A 22,749-nucleotide genomic window follows, 5' to 3' on the forward strand; every position below is an offset into this window, starting at 1 on the left:
AAGTGCACGGACACGAGCTGTGTGCTGATGGGCACAATAAAAAAATACAATTACCAAGCGCAATTAACGAGCTGCCAAAATAAATATTTAAAATCACCCCGAAATAGGATAAAGGTTCCTTCTTTCGTAAATCGTTTCTTCGATCAATTTGTCCCAACCACAACAGAGTTAATGATTGGAAACGAAATCTTCTTATGGAGACTATTCCAACAATATTTTTTTTAATTCAAACCACCCAAAAATATGTGTTTCAACTAAAATACTACAAAACAGCATTTACTACTGTAGCCAAAAATTTCTTCTTAGAAGGAGCCTTAAAAATATTCTTCCTTTCAACTCCTATCTCAACTGTTGACCTTAAACGAAAGGTGGCTCGAAGCGGTTTCTTAAGTTTTGCGAATATCAAGAAGGTCCACGGTACTAAGTGAAGCGAAAAGTAAAGGAAAAGTTTTTAGCGAGAGGATCACGAAGATGTGATTCGAAAACTTCAACAAAATAACAATGAGTTACTTGACGACAAGATAACCTCCTAGAAAAATTATCGAACATACTATTGCGTGGTGTTTTGAGACTAATACTGATGTAATTTTAAGTCTTTTACCATTCTTAAACTCTTCTTATCGTACATTTGACTTGAAATTAAAACTCAACGTCATGTGAAAGATACCAAAGAATGAATCGGCAATCTGCATCAGTATTGCCATAATAGGAATTACTGTTCTGTTTACACTTTCCATGTCTTATTTCCACCTTTATTTGTGAGTTCGAGACAGTAAATTGACGTACAAAAAGTCCACCCGATATACACAATATAAGCGATGAAACAAATTGATGGTTGCATGCAAACAGATTTTCATCGATAATGCCAGCAACGTGTGTGGATGGGAGTAAACAGTTTGTTCGATTTGTAGCGAAAAACGTCTGCTTCTTTAGAATTCAGATTGATATTGCCAGATATTGAATTTCGCTGGCTATTTACACAACAACCACCCGCCACGCGGCACGCCGTTCGATAACATCATTTAGCACGCTCAAGGCTGCGTGGCGCCAACCGCTTCGAGTACGAGGCGAGTTCTGTGCGGTTCTGCTTCTGGCCGCCATCCGACTCGGTTACCGGCTCATCAATATTCAAGGACCCTCTCTTGGCGGCCGTGCCACCCAGCCGTGCACCCACGCCTTCGCTGGCCTGCTTACCAGTGAGTACGCCTAGAATTGCGATTTGACACTGCATCTTCTGGGAGCCCACGACAACGGATCCACCGGATTGGACGATGCACCGGACCTGCATGCTAATTGGTGCCACCGCGCGAAGGCGCTACCTACGGACACTGACATAATTGGCATAGATTGGCGCATAAATCAATCGTACGTCAGCCAGGCCACTAAGCTTTGAAGATCCCGTGTGGTTCACGCCCCGTGCAACTTGCACGATGCACGTTCTGGCGGAGTGCTAAATGAGCCTGCATCGTGGGGCGGTTAATTTAGGCGTACAGAATCGATTGTGATCTACTTCACGTCAACTTGCCACACGCTGTCAAGCACACGGACATATTACAGTCACTGATTGTAATATCAATTACAGTTCGTTTGCGCAGCCCCTTCAAAGGCAGTCGTCTGGCTCGTGCCATACCGCCGTCACTTTGAGTTACAAAATGCCACTTTGAATATTCTCCGACTCTCCGCGTCGGGGTTCGATTGATTTGTTTCAACACTTCCGAGCCGCTTCTTGGCCACGAAGACCTTCGAGACCAAAAGCAGCGGCACCGGCAGCATGATGGATGTTGCCTTTTGATTGACCCATCAACCCGCCGGTCATAACCGGCAAGCCAAAGTTCCTTGCCGTACCCGTGTTTGGGTACCGGTATTCCAAAATTCGCTCCAAACTCGAAATGTCAATCATCATTCCCCTCCCCCCTGCAGAACGCCCTTCGGCTAGCGCTCGAGTCGCCCGAATGGTGCCACGTCTGGATCGGCAACCGGCAACTTTTGCGGACCTGCGGAAAATGATGTCATTTCGGGACACCTGCATTATCTCATCGGAATGTCTCCAAACCAAACTCACGGTGGACCCCGCGGGGACACTCTGTGTGATGGCCGTGTGGATGGTAGTCCGGATCGGCAAAGTGAAAGTGTTGCCAGCCAGGGATTGTTGTGGTCAGTTTTGCAATTTGACTCTCAGGTCGCGCCGGGCCGGCCGGGAGAGGGTGGAGAGTAATCGAACTGCAACATTAAACAAAAATAAACTGTTACGCAAGACGCGCAACGAATCTCGACGCCTCCACAGTCCGGTTTTCGTGGCGCAAAAATGCTGCGAATCGCACCACACCCAAGGCGTGTTCCAGTGGAGTTCCATCGGGGTGGCCCAGAAAGCATCGCCAGTTTTCGGGACGGTCGCCACCGGGCTTGACTTGCGCGTTTTGGGAACGCCCCGACACTTCTTGGTGCGCGTTTTGTTTTGTCGGTTGTAACGGAAATTGGAGCCACGCGTGGCAAAGCCATCGCAGCGACAGAGCAAGTCCTTCGGCCCCCGCGTCTTTGTGCCCTTTTCGCCAGGTTAGGGCTTACGTTGCGTTTTTGCGTATAGGATTAGTGTACTAACTCCCCTTTTCATCACCACTGACGATTCGGTACAAAAAATCCTTTTTTTCTGCCGTGCAAACAGTAATGAAAAAGTACTCCCCGCAGAAACACTCTATCAGGAACAAAACTTGACACTTTCAGATGCTTAAGAAAGGTGTTATTGGTGGCTATCAAACGTATATTTGATAAACAAAAAAAATTTGTTTTAATTAGTGAGTAACGCCATCTATTGTAAAACGGCAAGAATTAAGTTCTAGACCTAATATTAAAGAAGCCACAAAATGACGGAAATTTGCTTATAATTCACAAACTCTTTATTTATTCTTCTAAACTCCTCCTCAAAGAAGTCCCGAACGATTTTGGAGCACCAATTCTTAGGCATTATTGACGTGTTCCCGTGACGTGAATGGTCGCCCTGGACGTCGTGTCTCGTTTTCAACGCTTTTCCGACCTTCTTTGGACATTTTGTACCACTTATAAACTCTTGTTTTCGATGGAGCTTGCTCGCCGAAAAGGAACCCAAAAATACATCCCGTTCAAAGTCGCACTAACCAATCCGCTCCTAGGCCTAGGCCACCGACTGCTCGACATTATTAATTCCCCAGGGTCTCCGAACCGATTCCCTGAGACCCATTATTAATTGCTTGGCGACGTGACTGGCGGCCAAACGGTGGCGAGATTGTTCACGTGTCACTCAAACCACTCGTATGTTGCGCCTTGATCATTTTCCGACCATCACTCTTTTCACACGTTGTCCTCTCGCGGACTGCACGTGTGCTCTGGGCTTCCCATATCGCCCGGCTTGGTCACCAAAACCGCACATTTCCGCCACTGGATCCGGTGTGAGCGGTGAAAACCTTCGGTTGGGGCCAATCAGGGGGCTAAGAGCCAGCGATTGTGGTCCAACCGTCGGCGGAAGCCCTATTTCTCTTAACGTCAGCCACTTTTCGGCACCGCCGATCGGGACCGGGTGATCTGTGGTCAATCTGGTCGCTGGTTGCTAATGATATCTTGACGGAAGTCAAACGTCGTGGATGTTGTTTGTTTTCCCTTCTGACGTGCCAACGCTTCACTATATGGCTTCGTAGGGTGGAAACCAGCGCCCTCTTGGATTACTCGAATGACAGACTCAATTCAAATCCACCCAATCCGCTCATCCGCTTATCATAGTTTAATGAGGACCTTCCCCGCCCGTGAAGGTAGCGTTCTTGAACTTTGCGCACCACCGTCACGCCGTCTGGCGTGCGGCGGTCCCGAAACATCGGGTTCCCTATGATTACCGTCGAGCCATCAGCCCGTCCATCCTTGGCCACATTTGGCCACGACGTTCTCTAATCGGCCGCGAACGGAGCGCACCGCAATCGCAATCGGTGGCCATCAACCGCTATCAACCCGGGGGCATGGCGTTAGGGGGTTCGCCATTTCGGTCGGCCGGCCGGCTGGCCCGGTGGTGGTGGTGGTCGTGCACAATGCAAGGTTTTCGCTTCAATTTCATCGAAGGACACCGAACGGACGAGGGTCCGAGGGCCTTAGACGGCGGTAAAGCCCCGACCCGCGGCCGCTTAACAATAGGTTTTTAATCAAACGGCAGAAGCTGTCCTCAATCGGGGGGGAGGGCAGGGTGGTGGGTGATGGCAGTCTCGTCACGGCCCCTTAGTTGGCGGGGTGGGTGATGCGCTAACGCGCCAAGGGCACCGCGCCGCCCGCCGTTTATCGATGTGCAAAACTCGATTTATGCTCACGCATCACCCACCCGTTACCACCACCACCCACAGCTATCCGCTTCCCTCCCCTGCACGCCACGGGCCGGAAGGTGACTGCGCGTTTAGCGCGGTTTTGTTTCTCGTTGTCACAACTTCGGGTCTGGCGCATCCAACCGTCCCCCTGGCGGAAGCATAAATGCATTGGGAGGGTGGCTTTAAGTGAGCTCTAACCGCGTAATGTAGGCGAATCTTAGTGGGAGATTATCTTTGCGAAGCGGGCAGCCAGTCGTGAAAGTGGCCAAACGACAGTTAATCGAATGCATTCAGGGTTTGTGCACCGATTTCACGGACCGGACACTCTGTTTCACCAACTCATCCACCGAAACAATGGCATTCGGTTCGAAAGAAAGTACTCATTTGCTTCGCGCCAAAAGTCTCCCAACCAACCGACGACTTCTTCGAGTCTGCTTCGAGACATAAAGCATCGAGAGCCATGCTGCCTCATAATGCCGGGCTGCTGCACAGGGAACAATCTGCGACCCTTCGACACGGTCGGCACGACATTTGCTCCCCCAGGATGCACTTGTTGGTGGCCTCCGCGCAACGGTGCATATGGTTTATGCAACCGAGCGCGCGGGATGCACGTACCACCGACCACCACCGACCACCAATTGCATAACAATCGCTGGTCGCCGCGATCGACAGTCACGTGGCGACACACACACACCGACATTCCGAGTGCCAGAGCCACTAAAAGGGCCCTCCCAAAAGGATTGTTTTTAAGAATCAAAGCAACCATTCAAGCTTATCCTTCGAAGCGCATCATTAAGGTCAGGTCGGTGCAATGCACGTTAAGGATACAGGTTTGTTGCTTCGAGCCAATTACGGGTGACTCCTCTCGGGCGATGCTCCGCTCTCTTGCCACGGCGGTGCGTGCTTCGGATCACTTTCACTCCGGAACGAAAGTACGCTTCGAAGGGCAATTTAGATAAGTACGAGCCGAGACGTTGCGATGATCATTTGCCGACGATTTGCATAGATTACCGTGTGATAAGCGAACCGAGGCCCGCCGTTCTTGTTTTTCTCCGAGGTTAGTGACACTGGACAATCAATTTTAGGTATTAAATAGCCAGCTTCAGCAGCGATGATGTTAGTCTCTGTTGCTTACTGTAACGTTGTGCTTTGTCAAGCAGCTAGCTGCGTGTCAACGACGAGCGTTACTGATTGCTCTATCAACGGGGGACCAAGCCACTGATCGGTTACACCAATCGTAAAAACTGAACGAAATATTTCATAATTATTCAAATTCCGTCAATTCCGTCACAGCGTTACGTCGGCTGCTGTAAACAAACCGACGGTAAATGCTTTCTCTCTCTTTCTGCTCTCTGTTTGGCGGAAATCTAATTAATTTTAATCAAACCAAATGGAAGCCCCCTTTGTGTAATGGCGCCAAACAAGGCGCCTCCGAAAGGGTCATCATCAACAGCATCAACAGCAACGCTTCCATCGATACCATAATTCCCACACAATTTGTGAGGCTCGCTGAAAACAAAACCCCATTTCGTGCCCCCCGCTGGGAGGCACAAAATTCCGGTGCAGAAACATTAATTTCCGCGTACCCCCACCCGGTCCAGGGTCATCATTATCATCAACCCCGGATCAAGCCCTGGTTCTGCAATTTTATGCACTTCCGTGGCGCCCGTTTTTTTTCGGCTTGCACGAAAAGTTCCTTCCGTAGCTGCGTCAGTCGAGCCAAGGAATACCGGAACGGAACCATCCCCTTTTGTTCCGTTTCGGTTCGGTCCGTTTTCGACCGCCCATTTCTCGGCCTCGGCTTTGTCTGCCATTTTTGGTCTGGGAAATTTTGGTTTCGGAACGCGTCGAAAACAATAACCGAGTGCTCCGAGGTGGCGGTGGATGGAAAGTGTTACGAAGCTTCCCCGCCAGTCAGTCGCGGTCGTGCTGCTCGTGACATCATGGGTAACAAATCGCCAGGCCCCCCAGAGGGGGGAGATGGTGTGAAAAGTGCCGGAGGAAAACAGAAGAAAAGAAAACCCGAACGGCTCGGGTCGGGTGTTGAAACGGTTGCCATTTCCCACGGACATTAACATGCCGTCGCGCCGTCTGGTGGGTGGCTCCACCCCTAGCAGAACGGAACCCCTCTCTCTCCGGGGGGGAGGACTCGGCGCTTAAGACGTTACGAAAGATGTTTAAATTTTGCTTGCGCTGCCGGGTGTCGGTTCGGGCTGTGCTCGATAAAGGCTTATCACTGCCGCTGGTTGGCTCACTCCCCGCCAATACCGAACCGGTGCCGAATTGAAAGTGCGTCCCGTGGTTCGCCCAACCCGAGGCAGAGCGAATAAAAAATGCAACGTAAAATATGCTCCACATTCACCGAAATTCGCCCGCACATTCTCCGTTCGAGTGGAAACAACACGCCGCGAAACAAAAACCAAAACCCTCCAGACTCGCGTTACATAACGCCTGGCGCCCCAAATATCAAACGCGTGTGAGTGTGTGTGACCTGGAAAATTACTTATCACCAGTCCGGTCGCAAAAATAACGCCAAGCCACTCACCGGGGTCCCGATTCGCGCCGGGTGATAAGATGAGACACCCCACCAGCCCCAGAAACGGGGCCGGCGAAAGGTAGAGTCTCCTAATGAGTGGCCGTTCAACTCGCGCCACTGACGCTTTCGAGCACCCAGGACCCAGAGCCTGGGACCTACTAGAGGGCGGATAATACTAAATTTCAGGGTCGACTTTTTATTTTAACACTAATTGCTTACATTGCAGTGGACAACGGCCCCGCACTGGCTGGGCCGTTAATAGAGCGTTCATAAGTAGCCTTCTTTTTGGTGATGAAAAATACAATCTTTCGATTGGCCTCGGGTTGGGGTTGCGAGAGACAAATATGAGACCAGGAACGCTGTTGCTCCCCGAATTCAGTAACAAATCACCAGACGTATTAGGTGTACAAATGTGCTTTCGATTAGCTGTCAAACTAACTCAGATCGTCATGCTTTCTTGGCAACATTGCCTTGTGTTAACACCCAGCAAAAGTTTTCAACAAAAAACAGAACCCATTTCGAACAGTTGAAGAGGTTTAACCAGTTTTATGTCTAAAATGTGCGAAATGCCGTCATCATTTATGCTACCAACTGCTGCAGCATCACATCCAATGCTACGTGATGCTGACGTGTTGGTGTAAAATCACAGTGCTTTGAGTGGTTAAAACATTTTCAAAATGGATATTTTAGAGCGAGCGTGGAAGACCTCCAAAACAGGGCTGTTTGGTGGGATGCTCCGTAATATACAACCAAACCATTTTAAAGAGATAAACACACGAATAGAACAGTAACATGGATGAAACAGTTGCTAAGAACACACGAAAAAAAAACATCCCGACACAGATTAAGTGGCATTTCAAAGTTAAGAAGTGTCGAAAAATTGTTATACGTACGACAGAGACCGGGTCATTATGTACGGTGAGAGACGACCGCGCATCAATCACATCGCTGGGACACGTCCTGGCTGAACAGCGGTTCAATTCTTACAAAAGTTGTGGAAAAATAACTTGAAGTAGGTTTTCCTTCACAAGAGGAAAACCGTTTTGGTCCCTCAAATTCACAGAAAGGTAGCAGACGGGCAAAGGCTGGCACATGCTTTGAATAACGCAGAGTTTTACAGGCAATAATCGTATAATTTCTTCAGCAAAATTTCGGAAACACTTGTACTTGTAAACCTGATAAATCATCATAGCATTCTCTTGCGTAACGCTCGTTTTTTACCAAGCACCACGCAAGACACTCGCGACGTAAGGAAGAAAAATTTGCAACTCAAACCTCTTTCACCTCGAACCGAGCTCAGCGAGATTGGCACGCCGGGTCTTGTGTTGCTAAAAAAAACAATGCGAGGTGCTTTATTTACCTTCTCAGCCCTAATGGATAACGCGCATTTCCCTTACAATTCGCGCGCGCACATGTGTGTGTGTGGGTAACGAATTCTTCCTGGCGTGCCGTGGAGCGTGGGTTGCAAACTTTCGGAAAAATTTTCACCCAAACCGCCGACCGACCGACTGAACGCAGAGCCGACGCTTCCGTTGCGCTCTGAATACTTCCTACCGGACGGTGACGATGATTATGATTTTCCTCGCCAAACGCCAGACACAGCGGGACCGAAAGCCGACAGAGCGCGTGAAACAATATCAAGCTCCGCCGCTTCGGCAGTCGATTGTGATTCCGAGACGGACGGAATGGTTCGTCTCAGAGCAAAACTTCGACGACCTCGGGGCTCGGTCGGCCAGAGCCACCGCCAACCAATTTGTCGCGGCAAAGACAATAAAAAAATGGGAGGGCACATTTTCCGTCGGTGAGACACCGAGAGTCGTTTTGGTGCACCGAAAAGGAGGCAAGCGTTACGTGATGCCTTTTGTACCACCGACGACGGTTCCCTGGTTCTGGAGCATCCTACGGGACATTATGCAACCGGAAGACACAGCATCGGATGGTTGGAAACCGTCGAAAGATGGCGATTAAAAAATCAGAATACTTGTGCACCCTTTCAGAGACACATCCGCGGGAGGTTACAAAACCCACCGGCCAACCTTCACGAGCAGTGCATTCCCCTCCGCCCGAAGTCAATAATCCAGGGATGGTACTGCAGGGACGGCCCGTTGTTGACATTAAAAACAGCAAACACGTAACGTCGTCTCTCTCTCGACCAGCAGAACCCAAGCCACTGTCTCCTGGGCTCTGTCGTCGAGAGTTCACACTTTAAACCACCGAGCACCGTTACAAAAACAAAGTGAGTGTTTCCCCGAGCAGCCACGAACAGGCGCCGTCGCCTTAACCTTGTCACGATCGCGATCATAAATTAAGCCGACCGATCGCCGCGATGACTGCTACCGTCTGGGCCGGGGCTCGATCCACGGTCGTCCCAGGGCAGTTGCATAACTCATTCGCGACTGCACGCCACGCTGCTGCTGCTGCACTTTGGCCCACGAGCAGGGCCGGGACCTTCCCGGCGTCTCGGCGCTAGTGAAAGATACACTTTACCCACAACGTATCGAACAATGGGGATTCCTTCTGCCCGTTGGACGATCGATTAGCGCTCAAATTAGTAACTGACCCTGCGAAGGATGTCATTAGTAAAAACCTATTTCCCATACCCTGGCTAATGATCCCACTCTCGAAGGGTTTGGTCTGAGGTCAGCTACCTGGGCCCGGAGAATGGAGCATGGAGCACACACCATCGGAATGTTGGCCTAGTGACCTAGAGCTAGCTGCACAGACACAACAGCCCAAAAATACCTGCGGCGCTATGGTTTACAGATATTTTTACTACTGTGGTCAAAAATATCGAGAACCGGTTTGGAGCATCATGAATCCCTTCCAGATGACGAAACTGTCAACTAAGAATACTGTTCGAGGGTTAGGCGTAGGTTGTGTAATGCTGTGCGTCAAAAAAGATCAGATTTGTGAAGAGACAATTCTTGGTTCCAGATCGTTTGACCAAAACTCGACCCAGATCAACAGTTAAGATAGGAGCCGAAACGAAGAATGTGATGAGCCTTCATCACTAAAAAGAACTTTTCGAGCTGTTTCGAAAATGGAAACGAATGTAGATTTATAGGAACATAGGACATAGAGCAGGAATTATTTTATAGATAATGGTTTACAAGAAAAGAGAAACATTTTTCGAGTTACAAGCGAATTCCCGATACTTTTTTACCACAGTAGTAGACTACAGACAAAAAGTTGTTTACACAACAACAAAAAACATGCTTAAAGCCCAACTCGAAACCTGTGGAACTTGGCGACCTTTGCACGGCACTAAGAGGTCACTAATTTCTAATTAAATTTTACGCTACCGTTCACGCAGAGGGAGAAGAACAAGATGGCTAACCGTGAGATTCATCCTCTCACGCGCGTCGTCGAGGTAGCGATCGCCAAGACTCCACCCTTCCAAAGGCCGACCAACCGACCGACCGACCGACGACCCACCGACAGATCCCGTAAGCGCCTGGCAAAAAGGCCTATTCGAGTGTTGGCCCCCAAGAATGTCGCTGCGTGGATTAGTGCACGTGCCTGTGACCTCCAAACCCGCCGGTCGAGGCTCGAGGGGCGAGAAGGGGACCTGACATTGCACCGTGGGCCGTAAAGAAATGTGTGTGGCGAGCAGCGGAGAAAAAAAACAGCAAAAAACTGTCTTAAGACGGGCGCCTAGTCGCGCTCGGCTACATTTGAATGACCGGTTACGCCACACCATTTCACCACCACCAGCAGCAAGTGCCGGTCTCCGTCTTTTGGCCGTCTGGGCCCCAGGACAAGCCGGTGGCGTTTCGGTGGAGTTTCGGTGACTCTTCTCGTCGATGACCTTTTTGCGTACGGTTTTTCTCTTCTTTTTGGATGCTATTTTTGGAGGAGCCTCCGAAGAGTTCGGATTCGTCCCGGCCACCGTGCAACTGCAGTCGGGCCTCGAAGAGCCACGGGAACCGAGCAACGGGTTCCGAAAAGCATGCCCCTCGGCCCGGTGGGGGCTTGAAGTGATCGGCGGTACCAACCGTAACCTTTTGCACGTCCGTTCGATCGTCGGTCCGATCGCTTGTGGCTGCTGGCTCGTGAAGAGGAAGGCACATTAGTCTGGGTGCTTTGCAGCATCTTCAATATAAGATTTTTTTTGTAGTCTGCTCTGCGCTCTAGAAATTGTCAAACAGTGCGAGTAATGCGCATTTCTATTAAACTACAGTTAAGCGTAATTAAAGCCACAGGGTTTCCTCGCCCAATTTCACTGCTTCCGACTCCGAAAAAGTCCGAGATCAGCTTGAGGTTGAGAGAGAAAACAGGACTTCATCTCGGGCGTTCTCATGATACACGGGATGGCGAAAGTGTTGCGAGCTGGCCGGTGGAACCATTTTGCCGGAGACCCGGAGCATCGCTATCACCACTACGTATATCCGATGTTCGATTTTTTTTTGTGGCGTTAGGTAGCTACACATGTCAGTGACTTATGGTGTAATGTTCGGTCATTTTTAGTAATAAGTCCATTTTTGACAGCTATTTGGCTTGGGCAAGATTTGGCTCATCGTCGATTTTTGTCTACTCAAAAAAAACTGATGGCAAAGAATCTTTATCAAATTTTGTGTGAAAAACGCAGTTAAGAGCTCGAACGCAATCGAAATGTTGACTGCGGCTTATGTTGAAGCTATTAAGACCAAAAGCAGCGCTTATCGGTGGTTCAAAATGTTTTCAGAGGGTCGAGAAGATGTGAACATCGAAAAGCCAAGTTTGGTCGAATGTGAACAGTTTTGCTTACAGTTTTTTTTCGATTGCAGGGTAGTGCTGCATCATGAGTTGTTGCCAAAGAATAGAACGGTCAATAAAGATTATTTCCTGCAAGTTATGCGCAATTCGCCCGAAGCAATCCGTCACAAATGCCCGGATTTGTGGGAAACCCAAAATTGGCTGTTGCGCTCCTGCTAACACATCGTGGTTTCTGCGCGAGTTTTTGCCCAAAACATCGCACTAATGATGCCAAAGTAACCGTATTCTCTAGATTCTGGACCCCTGTGACTTTTTCTTATTCCGGAAACTGCAGGAGGCCATGAAAGGACGACGCTACGATACGATTTAGGAGATAAAGGCGGCATCGCCGATTAGCCAAGGCACGTGCACAGTAAACAAGTGTCAAAAATTGACCAATTACTCAAAATGGCTGAACTTTTCACCATAAGTCTCTGACATGTGTTGTTACCTAACGCCAAAAATCGAAAATCGGATTTACGTACATCGCGGAAATTCCAATTTCGCAAAGCTTTTTGATCAGCCCTCGTATACGATTCGATTCGATCAGTGGTATCGATTCTTCGTTTGGGCAAATTGAAGTTTAATCAAACGCCTGTGACCGGCGAAAAAGAATTTCGAAACACGCAGTACATAAAACCTTTTTGCAACGAGCAACATGTTTCTTCTCCAAAAATAAAGGGGACCCATCTTTTGACCTGCCTCAACACACGCGGGGTTGCACAAGAACGCAAGGCCGGATTGCGCGAACAATGTGCGAGAGCCCGGCGCCGTCGTCGGCTGTAAACGTAAATGGATGGCAAATACCCTAATGTGACCATTTTTCTCGCGCACTCCGGCAAACACCGAGTTTTCCCCGCGAGTCACGATTCGCACACGCGTGCGTGTGTGTGCATTATTTGTATTTGTTTGACTTTGACCGAATTAATAAAACATCATCATCATCATCGCGGCGTTTATTGCGCGTAGCCGGGGGGTTCGTGGCCATCGTGGACCTAAAAAGCCCGTTTGTTGGTGTCTCTTTCTTCGTTCGTGTTTCGTTCATTTCTCCCGCTCCCGTGCTTGGTCGTGACGGTGGTGCCGTGTTTGCACACGCTTCTCTCGCACACTCCGAAGTGCATCCCAAGTGGCGGGCGTTTTTAATTTTATCATCAATTGCCGGCTTTGCTGGGGCCGGCAGAGGCCCTCGGTAGCTTTCTTTGGGTGCCGTCGTAAGTCGTAATGGGACGGCTCACGCCGTGACGTGACGTTAAGGCGACATGCGCGCCGATGGCCTCCGCTTGAAAGGCGCGCTCCGAATGGCAAAGTCCGGCCGACCGTGATGATGATGATGGCGGCGGCGGTGACGATCGTGCCGTGACACGGGAGACGAACTGTCACGTTGAGAGACCGGAGACCGGACGATGCCGGTGCCCGTAAAGCCCCGGCGCACCTCGGAGACCAATTTGTAAAATCTTACGGTCAACCTGTACGGCAGGAGTTCCTGGTGTTCCTTTTTTCCCACGAATAAATACTGTATTTGTTTCGAGGAAAAGCTCCTATATTTCCTTCACCGTTCCGTAGTCCGATTCCGTCCAAGAGTTGTGCCGCAGATGATCACTAGTTTTCGGGGTGCATTCGCGTGTAGGACGCGCTGCAAGTGCCCTTTGGGTCACTTTCGGTTATGCAGCTACATGGTGGCTGGCTGACGCCACCATCGCCACCCCGGGGCTGATGTTTCGATGACGTAAACGTGGTTTTTTATGGGTGGAAGTTCAATTTCGTGGCAGGTAAGCATTGGACCCGCTAATTGGTAACGCCATGCCGGCGCTCCGTGGAGGCGCATCATCACCGGCATTGACCGATTGCCTCGCGCAAGACACGCGCGACGACATATGCAATCACTTGCGGGCCCTTCTGCCCACACATCGGAGATGGCGACCGACCGACGATAAAACTTGACACACTTCGGAAACAAAAACAAACACGTGTTCCGTGCGATGGCGCTTCTTCTGAGAGAAAAGAGCAGAAGTTGTTGCACAATAAAAAGGAGCAGCGGCACAAAGTTTTTCCCTCAAGGCATCCGACGGAGGTTCGAAGGAAAATCAGAATCTAATGGCATTTGAGGCGAGCGCGTGAACGAATATCTGCGCCACCGACCGCTCGGTGATTGGTTCTTCTAAAGAGCTTTTCCCCCGTCGGACCGAAGCTGACCGAAGAGTCTTATTTAATGCTAATTTCACCTCTCAACATTCTGGCCGGGCCTCACCTGGGCGATTGTTGGACACCGTTTTAGAGCCAATAAACGGACACTCTCACGTGATTGAGATCGCTAATGGCGGCTTGCCAGACTAATCGTCCACCGAGAGGACTATTTTATGTGAAAACCGAAAAAAACGAAACATGGAGCAGATCCGTCGCCGTTTCTTTCGGGTTCCCGCCAGGCCGGTCGACAACAGAAGCCGACCGCCGTCGACAGCTGGTGGTGGTGCAGGTGATTTAGATCCGCGCCACCGGAGCACCTAACAGCCCCCCCAACAACGGTTCGCCCGGCCGACCGAAAGCATCGAACAGGCACCCAACATAATTATGCTCCACCGAATGGTGCATGGCGGGGAGGTGGCACGTGAGTGTGAACGTTTTGGAGATGGGCACTGCCGTCCCAAAAGTTCGACCCTCGCCCGCGAACTCGGGGAGCCTTTTTCTCGCCTTTTTTTCCTATTTTAATTTACGACCACAGGTTCGGTTTCTCACCGTTCCACCGAAAACGGTGTGCCTTCCATTTTCTTCGTCCCCCTGCCGTCGCTCCCTTTCTGACCCACGGTCACGCCAGCCAGGGACCACGGGCGTGTAATCTTCTTGCCCGGCCGCTGGAATCGCTTCCATCGCTAAAGGCCAGCCAGGCCGACGACGACGCTTCGTTAATCACTTTACCAACCCGGCCGATGAAGCTCTTTCGGCTGCGGTTCCCACCAGACACCGGTAAGGGCCGGGCAATCAACCCCCGCGGGTAAGTGCCTTGACACCCGTGCCCATGTTCGGCGCATCGTACGTGTCCACGAAGCTGTCCAGGAGGTCGGTTTATTCAGCCCAGCCCGGAACTAGGTTTGACAACTTTTTCTGTAAACGTGAATCAATATTCCAAACGTGCGTGCTTCGTGGTGATAGGTGAATTGACAACGGTGATTAGTTGGTAATCGTAAAACACGGCTGTTAAATTATTTACGGCTTTTAAGGACCGTTTTTAGTAAATGCGTGAGTGAACGTTATCTGTTCTTCCTATAAGAGAATTGTAGCTCGTCCACCGAACATCCGTCACCGATGCTCCGATTAATCAGTTTTTAAGCAAAATACATTAGTAAAACTCTGCCCAACAAATATCAGAACTAAATGAAAACATGTTAAAAGACCATTGAATCCATTTCCAAGCATTTCTGGGAATGGGTCCTTCGCGTTTGGAACAGCGTCAGGAATGTTTTTTCTAAGGAGAATATTTTCAAATAAACGGAATGCGACTGCGGATGAAACATTTATGAGGTGTCCAGACGTTGGTGATGTTAACTTAGACCTTTGAATGGTTATCAATACCAGTGAACCTAAGGAGATGTTTGTTGACTACAATGGTGAATAAAAGACCTAACGGGTGAATTCAGAACATGCCACGAATTTAGTGGTTTTATGTTTTGAAGAGAAAAAAAATCAAAAAATTTGATGCAAAAATTAAGGTTAAGGTATATAGTGCAAGATGAAAAACGGTACCAGTTCAAAAACCAAAATTAAAATCTACGAATAAAAGTATAAAATACAATTGAAAACTCATTAACTTTGATTTTATACAAAAGTAAGCTCAAAAGCTTCATAATACGAACAAAACACAAAAGCAATAACAGCATAATGTTGAAGCATAAAATACACAATAGCCCATATCAACGACACCACGATATTGTGAACACGAGACACATTAACGCGGCCACTGGTCGGGTGGTCTCACATTACATGCACTCACGCACTGGCGTCCCGCTCTCTGCTGACCCAGGACCGCGCGAAAACATTGTTTACGTGCAATGGCAGCAATGGCAACACCGCCACGCCACGCCAATTTATGCCGCGGGCCGAGCCGAGATGGGCATGTGTGAACTTGCCCAATTACAGTGACGCCCCACTCGGCGCCCCACGTCGGCCCGTTACCAAAGAAATGGAAAATGGAATGGCCGAAGACGGGGGGTGTGGATTGATTGAAAAGCACTCCTCCAGTCCATCGGCTCACCGGCCTTGGAAATGGGTTTTTTGGCGCAGGTCAATCGATCACCGAATTTTACGGCAGACGCCGCACGCCCGGAGTGGGTCAGCGGGCGAACACACACACGCACACACCTGTTTCTTCGCCATCTGGGTGATCCACCGGGCTCCTCGATTCGGCCGCCGGCCAGGGTGGAGGCCATTAAAATAACACGTGTAATTTCGTGCTTGTTGTGCTGTGCGCCTTAATAGGCCCAATGGAAGATCGGCCGGAATGCCGGGAGGCCCGATAATGTGATTATATGGGGAGTCGATCGTCGGGTTAGCGGCAGCAGCACCAGCACCAGAGAGCCGCTGTGAAGTAGGATGCACGCGCATAAGACACAGACAGAGGGCGAGACACGAGATAATTGGTAGGTATCGTGAACGGTACTTCGGCAGCGATGCCGCAGCATACCCGATAACGGGACGGCCATCCGGGGTGCGGGTTAAGTATTCACATTCGCACAAAGTGTACTCATTTTAATGTGGGCCAATACGCTCCAGCGCTTAGGCTAATCCAAACGGTAGAGATAATTCACCCAAAAATTAGGACCAGCACTCCAGGGAGTTCCTCCAGGTATTGCGGGCTAAGTGTCATTAAGTAACACGAACTAGCCGTGGGTCCATCACAATTCCGCATCAGTCAGCTACTAGTTAGTGAAAAGAATTACAAAACTACCTTTCCCACTTTATACCCTGCAATTATCAGATGAATGGGTGCCATTTCACTTAATGTCTTCGCCCGTTGAAAGCCCTGGGAGTCGGCGTTGCACAAATAATTCGTCGCCACGTTGGGCATCTTCGTGCGGTGGGAATCCTGCAAAAAAATGTACGGACTTGGCATAAACTTCACGTAATATTTAATCCCATCGAACCCGCGGACCGAGCGGAGGAAAATGTCACGCGACGCGATGCACAGGGTTCGATGTGGCACCATCAATTGAGCCCCTTTTATCCGACCACTTACTCCACAACGGCTCAATTATTGCCGGCAACGTATGGCATTGCATCGTGGCGACATTTTCGTAACGGCCAGCATCCCAGCATCATGTGACACCGTGACCCTAATTGATTGTGGCCTTATGCACCGCCGGTGAGAAATTAAACTACGGAAGGCTTATTGTGACAGCATCACTAATCGATTGGCAATTTGCGTATGATTCATGGTACGCCATGCAGAACACCGTCCAGGTTGAAGTCCATCCAACGCATCGCGAGCAAAACCATCGCAACGTGTATCGATTTTATCTTTATCACCTCCAGCCAAAGAGTTACGATACGGACTTTCCCACTAACCACTAATCCCACGGAGCACCTTAACTGCGGAACATACCCGCATCGGGGCCAGAGAAAAGGCCAGCCAGAGAAGCGGCCTCCCTTTGGCAGACCACAAAACCAACTTCCCGACGATCCCGGCATCCGTACTGGGGTGAAATGAACTTACTTTCGCTTTTCCCGTTTCCGGTGGAGTGGTGTTCAAGAACTAGGCTACATCGTCGAAGAGGATTGGTGCTCCGGTGTGGCGTACTCGAAAGGGTTTGAAAAGTTCCCCCATCAATCTCGGTCTTAGCCGGCATCAATCGATGCGTAAGACGCTCCCCTACACTTCACAGCTCAAGGAATTTGGTTCCCGGCATGGTGTTAACGATGTGAATGGAAGCTTTAAACTCCGAACAGTAAGCTCCGGATGAAGCCAAAATGTAGTCACCAGGATCAAAACCCACCGCCGGCCTGCGCTTCCGGTCTCGCTGCTTCCGGTGCAAATGACTTGGACCACCGACTTAACTTTTGCGCACGTCGGTTGCGGCTGCGGTCTGTGAACACCGAGCTAATGGGGCGCTTACGTGGGAGATTCCTGGCTGATGGACAGCGGGTCATAATTTGACGGCTTTTCACCAGCACCCTCAATATTCCCATAACGCCCGCGAACCGAACTTTGCGCCTGAGCCTGAGTAATGGAAGCCATGCTAATAAATTCATTTCTTTTACCATTTCCGGAGTCATTTCGGAGCGAAATCCACGGAACCGTATCTTGGCGACAGATATCGACGCCTTGAACTGAGGCACTAAACTATTCGACTTTAAGCCAATATTCGTTCGGGTATAACGCATAATTTTGAAGACTACACCCCCACCGGGCATGCATTCTAAAGTAATAAAGGCTACACGGCGCATTTGCTGTTTGTGCATTTTCGGCAGACTACCGGGTAACATTCGAGACTCTCGAGGCGTAATCGAGACACCGAGCGCCGTGGCCTCAGCAAACTTTAATATCGTCCCGCGAGCTGCCAGCCGATGCGTGGCCTAATGGAATCAAAGAAGGTGTTTGTGTTTACCATTCGCTCCGATGGCAAACCCCCGGGTCCTGGGCTTGTCAAATAAATAACCACCGCCAGCAGCGCGACGGACTGCCGGACTTGCCGGAGCTCAAACATGCAAACGATGATCAAACGACACTGCTTTTCGAGCTGTCAGTTTTGGCGTCGTCCCACGAAGCGCACACCCGTGTGTCGCGGTCGGCTCGCCCGTCCTTATTGACACGGAAGTAATGTGTACGTGCGCGGCCAACCCCGAAATCGGACGGAATGTTTGGAGCCGAATTTCGGTTTCATTGTTTGACAACAGCAAAATTGGATTCAAACATTCCGTCTGAAGCACCAAGTTTTTGAGCGTTTCACAAATACGGCCGCTTCTCGCGAATGGTTGTGGTATGCGACAGACGAACCAAAGCCTAATGTTGATTGTTGCTTTGGGGATTACGATTGCCGGAGCTGCTTCGAAAACGGAGATACCACCTAGTTCGGCAGCTTTTTCTAGTCTAATCGGTTCTTTTTGTTGATCCTTGCTGGAGTTGAGCCCCGGCCCAGACGCCCGGCCTTGCTGGAGAAGATAGATAGATTTCTCACTTTGCCATAATTTAACCATTTGCTAATGTCTCCGAATACTAAACCCTCAACAAGCTACGCATTTGTCTATTTTTAAATGAACGTTTCGAGTGGCCGATTGGATTTGGAAACAGGTTTCCACCTAAAGAGCATGTGTTTGTATAAATTTTTGGACGTTGGAGCTTTAGCAAAAGTCAAAGCGTGCCGATGCAGCTCAAACGATGGCCAATCCAGGACCAACGGCCGAGAACTGTTCTACAGTGTGTATGGTGGGACGTGAAAGGCATAGTTTATTATGAGTTGCCTGCCTATGGCCAAACACTAAATTCAGACTTCTACTGTTAACAACTGAACCGAAGCTAACGATTGACCAGAATAGTCAGAGTTGCCCAACAGAAAAGCCGTTGTGTTCCATCAGGACAACAAAATGTCACACATGTCTTTAGTGACTTGCTAGAAAGTCCGGAAGCTTTGTTGGAAAATTTTCATGTATCCACAATATAGTCCGGACCTGACACTAAACGACTATCACCTTTTCACGTATTGCAAAACTACCTGAGTGATAAGAAATTGGGATCTAGAGAAGATTGTAAAAAAAGATTGCTACAGTTTTCCGTCAATAAAGACCGTTAAAATGACAACACATTTAACAAAAAGACTTAAAACTTATAGAGCCGGGAGACTTACGTAAGAAATGCACACCGTACTCTTGCGCCCCAGCTTCATCTTCCGGATGAGCGACTGGTGGGGCTTGTGTTCCTCCCGGTTCGCGCCATAGTACAGCTCCCAGCAGCTCGGCTTGTTCTGGTGCCACTCGAGCAGCATCTTCTCCTTGTCCCCAATGAACTGGCCGGTGCGCGCCTTGCCAAGGCTCTCCATCAGGATGATGCGCTCGAGCGTGATGTTCCGCTGGAGCTGACTGAAATCACAGTGCGCCATCTGGCGGTCGCCACTCTCACTGCCGCCACTATCACCATTTCGCTTGCCCTCCTCACTGCCGCCATCACTGATGCGGACGGTTCTCCGCGCACCACCAGCACCGTGCCCCACCGTGACCCCTAACGGGCCCTTGTGATCGTCCGGATCACATTCCGGCATTCCGATACTGACACTCCGACTGTCACTGTGCCGCTCGTCACCCGCGTGGTGCTGACAGCAGCTAACACTGCGCCCCTCATACGGTCCCACGTAGCTGTCATCGTCGTCATCCACGCCATCGGGCATATCGATCGCCACGTTGTCCGCGGTCCGCTCGCAACCCCCGTAACGGCTGCAAACCCGAATTTCGTCATTATTCAGGAACCGCTGGTTGCAGCCCAGCGAATGAAGTCCTCCGTCCGACGTGGCCGCCATGCCGGTCTGCAGCAGTTGACTGCTGCGCACTTCCTGCGCGAACGGATTCGGTGGACTCCGGCGGTTCAGCAACAGGGCCGTCCCGCCGTACACTCCCGACCCGCTGACCACCGACGCAGGCAGTGCGGCCGGGGGACGTCCTTCCGGGGCCAGCACCTGGTAGTACGGCAGGAACGATGCTTCCCCACTAGACGTATTGTAAGTCTGGCTGGCAGGCAACGCAGGAGGTCCACGCTCCAGGAGCTCGTAGTCCGGCTCGAGACTCAGGATCGAGCCCGAGCGCGACCGATTCCGCTGCTCGACCGCATTCTGCACCGCCACCACCTTTGGCTCCCGGCTCATACCCTTACAGAATCGGCCGATCTCGCTCTCGTTCTTCTGGTTCATCGTGCGCAGGTAACCGTCCAGATCCGCCTTCAGGACGGCGATGTTCCGCTCCAGTTCCGACGCACTGGTGAACGGATTGGTGCCGTGGCTGGGCGAGATCCTTTTGGTCGGGTCCTGCTGCTGCTGCTGCTGATCGGCCCGCTGTTCCAGCAGTGTGTTCAGCTTCCCGCGTATCTGCTCGAGGATGTTGCGCGTGTTGTGGAACTCGAGGTACTCCTCGTACTGGGACTTTTTGCGCATCGGAAGCTCGGGCAGCTCGGGAGCTGGCCCCGACGGTGGTGGGCCGCTGCCCTCGCGGTACACCTCGTTGTCCGAGATCGACGAGAGCGCCGGGCTCTCGAACCCGATCAGGTTCTGGCTGCTGTGCTCCGCCATCCGGAACGACTCGAGGTTAATGTCCATCAGCGAGTCGTCGATGTCGAGAGGCCAGATTGGCCGCGGAATCTGACCATCGGTGCCCTCCATGATGATCGACAGTGGCTGCTCGACCGAACTACAGCCCGGACCCGAGCCCGGGACCTCCAGTGACGTCGGGGACGCTAGCGCAGGTTGCTGTTGCTGGTTTGTGGTGGCCGCCCGGAGGACACTCAGCTGCACCGGATGAGCCGGTACGGCCAACGATGACGCGGGGTAATAGTATTGCTCCAGACCGCGCCCCACGCTATGTTGGAGCTCCGCCGGCGCCTCCTGGTCGGTGGCACGCCGTTTCCGCACCAGGTGTCCCGCCACGGTCCCACCGGCGCACGCATTGCCCGTTGCCGGATGGGAAGTCTTTTGGTCCGCCGGCTGTGGGCGCCGATCGATCGGTTCGCAGTAGATGTGCTCGTCCACCGACGAACCGCCGGTCGAGTAGACGTTGGTGCTGTAGTACCCCGACGAGCCACTCTTCTCGGTCGAGTAGTGTGAGGTAGAGTTGATCCGTTCCCGATGGCTCGGTGGCTTCCCGACGACGATCTCGTCCACTGGGTTGGCAGCGAGAATCACTGGCGGTGCCGCAGCACCACGGCCAAGGCCGTCCACTTTCCCCGGGCGACCCGCGCCATCCTGTGGAGGGACGTCGAGGGAACGGGCGCCAGGGTGATGGTAGTCCACCATCCGGGAAGGTGCGGCAGCCACCGGGAGCGTCTCGTTCAGCTTGGGCTTGCTTTGGTCCTCTTTCCGCGGTTGCTGCTGCTTCTGCTGATGCTGTTCACTGTAGCCAGTTTCGCCTTCAACCGTGGCGTCGTCAACACCCAGTTTGGGACTCCCGCTGGGAATGGGAAAAAGCGATGGGGAAAACGGTTATGAACATTTGCGAAGGACTCCAGTACTTGAAATGTCCCTGTGGCCCAAGAATGGCACCAAGAAAGGCTGTAGGGGATGGAAGCTCGGAAAAATATAAACATAGAGACTTTGACTTAGCAAACAAAAAGTGTCGGAAGACTCCTAAAAATTTCAAGGACGCTAAACTACAAGAACTTTTGGACGAAAATGACACACAAACGCAACAACAACTTATGGATCAGCAAAATGTGTCTCAATACGCTATATCCCTACGTTTGAAGGGTTCCCTGAGAAAGGTCCAGAAGATTGGAAAAAGGACTGAACAAAACGCAGGAGGAAAAACGGAAAATCAAATGTGAAAGTTCTGCTCGCCACGTGCAAAAGAAAGCCATTTCCCCATTGGATTGTGACTGGTGATAAAAATGAATTTATTTCCCGAACCCTGAATAGAAAAAAAAAAGTCCAGGACAAGCATCAACTTCGACTGCAAAACCAAATCGATTCGGCAAAAAGACAATGCTGTGTGTCTGATGGGACCAGAAAGGTGTGGTGTATCATAAGCTCCCAAAACCTGGTGGAACCGTTAATACAGATCCCTGCCGACAAAAAATAATCAATTTGAACTATGCATTGCATGAATGGACGAAAAGCGACCAGAATGAGTCAGAACACACGGTAAGGTAACTTTGCTCCAAGACAGTGCAGCGCATACAGATGACTACATTACGATAATTTTAACAGCTGTTTATAGGCCCACCATCACTGGAAACAACATTCATGTGCCACCATCAAGAAACTCAACATTCTTCGAACTGCAGCCACTGTTCATCTCCGCGGAAAAACTGGTTACCGCGGCCGAAGCAATGAAGCCCACCCCATAACCTCTCACCACAAGAAGGTGCGTGCGTGCGAAGGAAACCCAACAAGCTACCTCTACCGTGTGACACCATTCCGCAGCTGGTTCTGGAGTCACTTTTTGCCCAGCCCGCGGAACGCCCGTCCGTCGGCGGCTCTC

General features: G+C 50.7%; 1 protein-coding gene across 1 annotated transcript in view; it reads right to left on the bottom strand.

Moving 5' to 3' along the window:
- LOC128279094 (uncharacterized) overlaps positions 1-22,749 on the bottom strand; it is a 39,594-nt gene that overhangs the window by 8,453 nt on the left and 8,392 nt on the right. The window contains exon 2 of the mRNA XM_053017816.1: positions 19,419-21,720. Within this exon, the coding sequence (XP_052873776.1) occupies positions 19,419-21,720 (2,302 nt within the window). The remainder of the gene's footprint in view (positions 1-19,418; positions 21,721-22,749) is intronic.

The sequence above is a fragment of the Anopheles cruzii genome, chromosome 2 (assembly GCF_943734635.1).
Source record: "Anopheles cruzii chromosome 2, idAnoCruzAS_RS32_06, whole genome shotgun sequence".
In the NCBI taxonomy this organism is placed as follows: Eukaryota; Metazoa; Arthropoda; class Insecta; order Diptera; family Culicidae; genus Anopheles; species Anopheles cruzii.